The sequence below is a fragment of the Armigeres subalbatus genome, chromosome 3 (assembly GCF_024139115.2).
Source record: "Armigeres subalbatus isolate Guangzhou_Male chromosome 3, GZ_Asu_2, whole genome shotgun sequence".
NCBI lineage: Eukaryota > Metazoa > Arthropoda > Insecta > Diptera > Culicidae > Armigeres > Armigeres subalbatus.
The window spans coordinates 120,457,922-120,465,662 of record NC_085141.1 but is presented as its reverse complement, the minus strand read 5'-3'; the positions used below and the strand labels follow the sequence as shown (position 1 = coordinate 120,465,662).

Below are 7,741 nucleotides of genomic sequence, written 5' to 3'. Positions count from 1 at the left end.
TTATTCAGATCTGTTACAGATTACTTTACATTCCATTTTCAATGGATTGAATCTCCAGGCTTTACAGATTCTTCATGGAATGCGGAACGGGAATGCGAGACAAGTAGGTTAAACCCGGGACTGTCTCGCATAATCCGGGACGTTTGGCCACTGTAACCTAATGCATACATGCGACATATTTAAATATGACAGAGAGATTAAATATTAAATAGACTAAAATAATCTACTCAAAACTTTGTCACACAGCGCAATTAAATAGGATATCTAATAGAATATCTTTTGTGCTGCCTAGGGCTGCAAGCCTCTTTAATAAAGAAATAAAAAAAATATATATCTTTTTGCATTTTTAATCAATTTTTAGAGATTTAAATTTTTATTCATCAAACATTAACACAGTCCTGCCATGTAATTCCTGCACCGGTCTATAATTGTTCTTCATGTATCCATTCTTCGATTTCAGCAAATCGAACAGCTTCAATTGAGCAGAGTTGATTGCCAAAGGTTCTTTCTGCACAATCCAGGAGACCGATTCGTAGCAAAGCGGTGTAGTCAAACTTCCCGGATAATAGAAATATGGTTTGATTTTCGCTCCGATGATTTTGGCCAAGTTCATGTAGTTTGGATGAACGAAAGTGTACTTGGATCCTGCTTTCGTGACCGACTTCAATGAATCTATCCACCGCCTGGAATCAGTCCCAGATCGAACTTCAAAAAAGTAACCCAGCACTGCCAATCCATTCGGTTGAAACTGTGCTTTGTACAGCGAACCGAATTCTTGATTGTAAAACACCATATGCATTTCCAGAGGAAAGCGCTCCAGATCCACCGTGTGCTCAGAGGCCCAGTGAAAATGTAAGCTGGCGAATTTAAATGTCCCATCCAGCGGACCGCCTTTAATGGTTACACCCTTCGACGCTGGATACGTAAGACTGAAAACAACTGATATTGAGGGTTAAAGAACGTCTTCTCTTTTCACAATAGTTAATACCTGTGTGACCATTATTGTATACACGAACTTTGGATGGATTTTCTTTCAAGTTAACGAACTGCAGAGGGCCTCCTTCATTAGCAGGTTGAGCCTGCTCTGTGTTTAAATTAATTGGGCTTTGTCTATCTCCGTCGCAGTATTTGCTGATCAAACTCCATTGTTCTACTCCAGGTCCATACGTGAAATAAACTGGAAATAGTGAAAAAGTGCTATTCTATCTAAAAGTAAATCTGAGAAATGTCACACACCGTCACAGTTGATGGCAACCAACAAGAATGCGAGTGCTGCCAACGATGGCCGATTCATTTTTGAATCGAGCCTCAGATGAAGTTCCGTTGAGCTGTAATTAGTGTGAATGGGAAATGTGGGCGATCATGGACAAAGGTGTAATTTACAAAGTGATTATTTGGGTTATCAGCACTTGATGTAAAAGTGAACATTTAGACACGATGTCATCAATGTTAAAATACAATGAAATGCTGGTCGGCAGCATTTCACTCCCTTGGACCTTCCATTATGGTGGTAGATTTTGCCTGGCAAATCACCAACACTTCGAGGACTATTAAGTATATTATAAAATTATCCTAATAAATATCTGAATAATGCAAAGTTCAGCATTTAATTTTTCTCAAGTTTAATTCATTCTATTTTTGTTTTCATGATGAGTTCGCTTTACAAAATTTTAATGTATTATACCTTAATCCCCAAACTCTGTCTTAAATCAAGTTTAATTTAGTTTGTTTAGCTTGATTAGTTTGCATCGTAGTTGCTGAACACCCAGTTCAAAAGAAAGGCTAAGTTCCAGTGAATACGATAGCGATGTGGAAGATGACGATGTAAAAGCCCATGTCGACCTCGGCAGTAAGGTCATCTTTATTGTCTCGTACTTGACCACAGCAATGCTCACTGATCTGAACCTTGCTTGGGCTTATTTTCAGCTGTTACAGTACGTTTCGGTACTCCACAAAACAGCATCATTAATATTAATCTTCGATCAGTACCCACCTCAAACAAGCACCGTTAAACATGGTGCGTTCAATAGGTTATCCTATATTTTCCAAGCTCTGCCCGAATAATTTATATGTTTCTCGATGAGCACCATTGTAATCATCGTCTTCGTCATGAGTTGCACGTACCCATCCATACCTGCTTTGACGGAAAGCTACAAATTATTAAACGCTCTTGTTATTATTTATGAAATTCGTTTCCGAAAAAGAAGCGATAAATTTCCGCGCGAATGCTCATCTCCCGCGCATGGTGCCCGTAGCTGCATACATCCCGAAAGTAGCCACACCGTTCGGCATTGTTTCTTCCATAGTTGACCTAAAATTGTCGAAAAACGACGATGATGACGCTGAGCTTGAGCATGTGCGGGGGGGCAACCATGAGATTCGTCCATCGATGGTCCACCACCACACGATGGGAGGACATTTTGAGGATCGACCAGAAGCAAGGGAAGAAAAATGCCTGAGCACAGAAAACAGACAGCTAAAATTATGATAAATTATATTATCGAAAATGTGCCCGAGGTTCGGGAAGACCGCGCTTTTGCGTGGTTTGTTTATGTGATCCAGGTAACGGGTCTTCATTTGGAAGATTCCTAGGATATTGTTCCGGGCAAATCAATCTGATATGTTATAGAAAATGCGACTAAAAGAATAAATAATGAGAAAGATTAAAAACCTGCACAATCCTCCTAGCGGTAAAAGTGTCTTTCTCGTGCATAATAAAACATAGTTTTTAGACTATAAGTTTGGAGCCAACAGTCCGATATGGCTATTTTTTATTAGAAAACAACGAACGCGAACGCAATTCTAATCTGTTAAGGATAAGTGTAGAAAGAAGCTTCCGAGTATCGTAACTGTCGTATGCGGATGCTATGAAGCTCTATGCACTAGTCCGGTCTATCGCTGACACTATGGACCTACAGCAAGATATTAATTCATTTGCCGCTTGGTGCACATTGAACCGGATGGTTGTTAATCCTAGCAAATGTTTAGTGAGGTCTTGCAGTTGTGTACGTCAGCCAATAATTTACAACTACGAACTCAACGGAACAGTGATGCAACGTGTGAACTGCATTAAGGATCTCGGCTTTATTCTGGATACGCAGCTAACATTCAGCATCATGTCTTTTATGTGATTGAGAAGGCCTCTAGAACATTGGGATTAATCTTTCGCATTGCCAAGGGCTTCACCGATGTTTATTGCTTGAATACACTGTACTGTTCGCTGGTTCGATCTACGCTGGAATATTTGTCTAGCATCCTAGTCAACAGAACGGATCAGCAAGAATTGAATCTGTTCAACGCCGCTTCATTCGTTTGCTTGTTTACGGCAACCGTTGTCAATTAATTATTCTTGAAAGTCTACAACTGCGGAGGTACATTTCACGGGCAATGATCGTGAATTGACTGCCCTGAACTTCTGGAATCAGTAAACTTAAACGTTCAACCTAGGTCACGGCGAAATAACAGAATGCTGAGGATACCTTTTTGAAGAACGAATCACGAACAAAGTGGAGCGTTGGTGGGTCTACAATTGGCATTAAACGAGGTTGCCCCAGGTTTCGATTTTAATCTATCCCAACAGACGATTCGTCGTAACTTTACAAGGGCTTATTCTGCATGCTCAATAATTAACGACGTTATTATTATCATGACTTTTATTAGTATTAATTACGATCACCATCATAAGGACCTAATCGTGTATTGATGTAACAAACAATAAACCTTCCAATCTCGACCTGAACTGCTGGCTGAAAGCGTTTGTTTCTTATTTAAAGTTGGCAAAGATATTCTGTGCGCCATCGCTTGCAGAAATTCTGCAACCTTTAATGGGTGAGTTGCAGGAGCAATAAGCTGACTGTTCGAAAATGGACCCAATTCTGGCTCCGGAATGGATTGCAGGGATGTGCCGACCAAAAAATGGGCGGGCGTCAGTGGTTTGAGGTCATTAATGTCGCTAGAGAGAGAGAGTTTCGTGAGGGGGCGAGAGTTGAGGCAATCTTCGATCTGGACCAGTAGAGTGGTGGGTGAGGAAGGGTCGTTTGCCAAAACCCATTTATTAGCATTGTTACGGTGTAAATCGTAGATTGGACACTAGTGATACTCATGTTTTACTTTTGAGATCCTTATCTAGAATGCTATCAGAAATCAAGAAGGGGAGTGGTCATTGATTCCAGTCTTAAACAAAAATAACAAAAGCATGAGGATTACTACTCCTGGCGACGCCCATCTTCACCGTAACTAGGAAGAGAAAGGAAGTGTTGATGTAGTACTTACTTAACGAGAGGCCACCGACTTAACGACACCATCATAAGTACCACGGAGTTGGATAATGAGGAAGGTAATCGTTGGGTCAGGATTTCCCTGTAGCTGGCAATGTAACCGTGGTAGATCTTACCCCGTAACACACCACGTAAAGGTGTCTACCCAGCATTACGGGTCGGTCGTTTGCCAAAACCCATTCGATCGAAAACCATCTGGCCAAAAGTCATTTAGCCGAACGGGTCATCCGGCTGAATAGGTTATTTGGCCGGATAGGACATTTGGCCAAATAGGTTATTTGGTCGAAAAGGTTATTCTGCCGAATGGGACATTTAGCCGAAAAGGATATTTGGTCGAATAGAACATTTGGCCGAATAGGACATTTGGCTGAATCAGACATTAAGCCGAAAAGGACATTTGGCCGAAAATGACATTTGGCCGAAAAGGACGTTTCGCCGAATAAAACATTTGGTCAAATAGGACATTTGGCCGAATAGGACATTTTACCGAACATGTCATTTGGCCGAGCAGGACATTTGGCCGAATAAGTCATTTGAAAAGTGGGAAATGAGGTGTGAAAAGTGATACGTCTCACTTCTCACAACTTATTTTCCACTTATCACTGTGAAAAGCAAGAAGTGAAAAGTGACACGTTTCTATACTCACTTCTCACTTATTACAGTGGAAAGTAAGAAGTGAGAAGTGATACGTCTCAATTATTACTTTTTTTTTTTTATTTCTTTATTATAGAGGTTTGCAGCCCTGGGCTGGCTCACCTCTTAAATTATTACTTCTTTTTTCTCACTTCTCACTGTAAAAAGTGAGAAGCGCGAAGAGAGAAGTGAGACGACTCACTACTAATTTTCACAGCGAGAAGTAAGAAATAAGGAGTGAGAAGTGTGACTTCTCACTCGTCACTCCTCATTTCTCACTTTTCACTGTAATAAGTTTTCATTTCTCATCGCTCACTGTAAAAAGTGAGAAGTGAGTAGTAAGACGTCTTACTCCTCATTTCTCACTTCTCACTATGAAAAATGAAACGTGCAAAGTGAGTAGTAAGACGTCTTACTCCTCATTTCTCACTTTTCACTGTGACAGATAAGAAGTGAGAAGTGAGTAGTGAGATGTCTCACTTCTCACTTTTCATAGTGAGAAGTGGGAAAAAAAGTAGTGAGAAGTGAAACGTCTCACTGTCCACAGCTCATGTTCGGTCAAATGACTTATTTGGCCAAATATCCTATTCGGCCAAATACCCTATTCGGCCGAATGTCCTATGCGGCCAAATGACCTATTCGACTGTATGACCACTTCAGTCAAATGATTTATATTGGGTTAAAGGGTATATTCGGCTTTATGCTAAATGGCATTCGGCCAAACGGACCTTCCCCATTTGGCCGGAAGTGTCATTTGTCCGAATGAAATTTGGCCGAATTCCGTTCGGCCGGATAGTTGAAATACGTTTCCTCATTAAGTATGTTAAGTGAGAAGTGAGTAGTGAGTAGTGACAGGTAAGAAGTGTTTGTAGTGGGAAGCAAGAAGGGAGCAGTGACAAACGAGAAATGAGTGTGAAGTTATTGGTAAGAAGTGAAATATGATAGGTGAGAAGTGATAGATGAGGAAGGATAACGAAGAAAGATTGAAGGCAGAAGAAGCAAAAAATATGGGAAAATGAATAAGGCAAAAGGAAGATGGAAAAAGGACCCAGTCGACACAAGATCGTATTTGATGCCATATAAGGTGCTAAAGTGGAGGCGATATATGTACTTCCCCATACAACATGGGGAAGATGGACGAAGGAAGAAAGAAGAAGGATGAAGAAAGAAGGAAGAAGGAAGTAGGAAGAAGGAAGAAAGAAAAAGGAAAAAAAGAAAAAAGAAGAAGGAAGAAACAAGAAGGAAGAAGGAAAAAGGAAGAAGGAAGAAGTAAAAAAGAAGAATGAAGAAGGAAAAAGGAAGAAGGAGGAAAGAAGGAAAAAGGAAAAAAGTTGTAAGAAAAAAGGAAGATGGCAAAAGGAAGAAAGTAGAAGGAGGAAGGAAAAAGGAAGATGGAAAAATGAAAAGGAAGAAGTAAGAATAAAAAGGAAAGAAAAAGGAAAGCGGAGGAAGGAAGAAGGAAGACGGACAAAGAAGGAAGAAAACAAAAAGAAGGAAGATGGAAAAAGAAGGAATTTAGAACAAGGAAAAAGGAAGAAAAAAGAAAGAAAAACTAAGAAGAAAGTAAGCAGAAGCAAGAAGAAAGAAGAAAAACAAAGATGGAAGAAAGAAGAAAGAGTAAAGAAGAAGGAAGAAGGAAGATGGGAGAAAGAAAGAAAATGGAAGAAGGGTGAAGGAAAAAGAAGGAAGAAGTAACAAGTAAGAAGTATGAAGGAAAATGGAAGAAGTAAAAAGAAAAGAGGGAGAAAGAAGCAGAAAGAAATAAGAAAGAAGAAGGAAGATGGAATAAGAAAGAAGGAAGAAGGAAGAAAGAAGGAGGAGGATGAAAGAAGAAAGATAGAAAATGGAAGTAGGAAGAAGAACGAAGGATGAAGGAATAAAGAGATGGAAGAAGGAAGAAAGAAGAAAGATAGAAGAAAGAAGAAGGAATAAGGAAGTAAGAAAGGAAGAAAGAAGAAGGAAGAATGGGGAAAGAAGAAAGAGAAGGGATAAAAAAAAGGAAGATGGAAGAAAGAAGAAGGAAATGGGGAGAAAGAAGATGGGAGAAGAAAGAAGGAGGAAGGAAAAAGAAAAAAGGAAGAAAGAAGAAGGAATGAGGCAGATGGAAGAAAAAGGAAGGGAGAGAAAAAATAAGAAGAAAGACGAAGGAAGATGTTCTCAGTTATCTGCTCTTAGTTCACTTTTCTGTTCCCGTTTTTCACTTCTCACTTTGTTACCGTATAAGGTAACAATAAGCCAAGGAACTGACAATACCCCAACTTTATGGCATGATAAAAACAAAACGTTGGTTAATCCCGTGTACTGGCCTTCCGGTGAGGACGTAGTGGTGGTCAACTAGTCGGTTCCGGGTATTCCAGTACATCATCCTTCCGGGCCGGTAGAACCCGTGAAACGCCATCCAAGCCGACCGTTTCGGCGAATATAACCTCAATATCGGTCCACTCATCCACGTGTCCATCCAAGTTCGTTCCGGGTCAGTCAATAGTGTCCATTCAGATCCATCACCGTCGGTGTGTCTCACCATTGTTCCGGACATACGAACCCGTGAAACGCCTCCGGAGTCCACCAAGGTGGTGCAACCATCTTTGTGCCCAACCTCAAATTTGTTCCGGGTCAGTCAACCCGCAGAATACTGCTCATCCAGATTCGCCACCTTCGGGAGGGCCAATCCAGACAACAGCACAATCGAACCGGTGAAACGCCTCTGGCGTACATGAAGGCTACGTCACCACCATCGTGTCCAACCTCAAGTCTGATCTGGGTCAGTCAACCAACGCGTAGATCTTCTTCGAAGCACATCCTTTATGTTTACTTTCTGTTACTTTCTGTTT

At 40.7% G+C, this 7,741-nt stretch overlaps 1 protein-coding gene across 1 annotated transcript; it reads right to left on the bottom strand.

Annotated features, from left to right (window-relative positions):
* Window positions 1-366: 366 nt before the first annotated feature.
* On the bottom strand, window positions 367-1,294 carry LOC134224554 (carbonic anhydrase 2-like). The gene is made up of 3 exons (XM_062703942.1): window positions 1,237-1,294; window positions 989-1,177; window positions 367-939 (listed from the first exon to the last, which is right to left on the bottom strand). The coding sequence occupies exons 1-3, from the start codon at window positions 1,292-1,294 to the stop codon at window positions 374-376; spliced, it is 813 nt and encodes a 270-aa protein (XP_062559926.1). The 3' UTR covers window positions 367-373.
* Window positions 1,295-7,741: the final 6,447 nt, after the last annotated feature.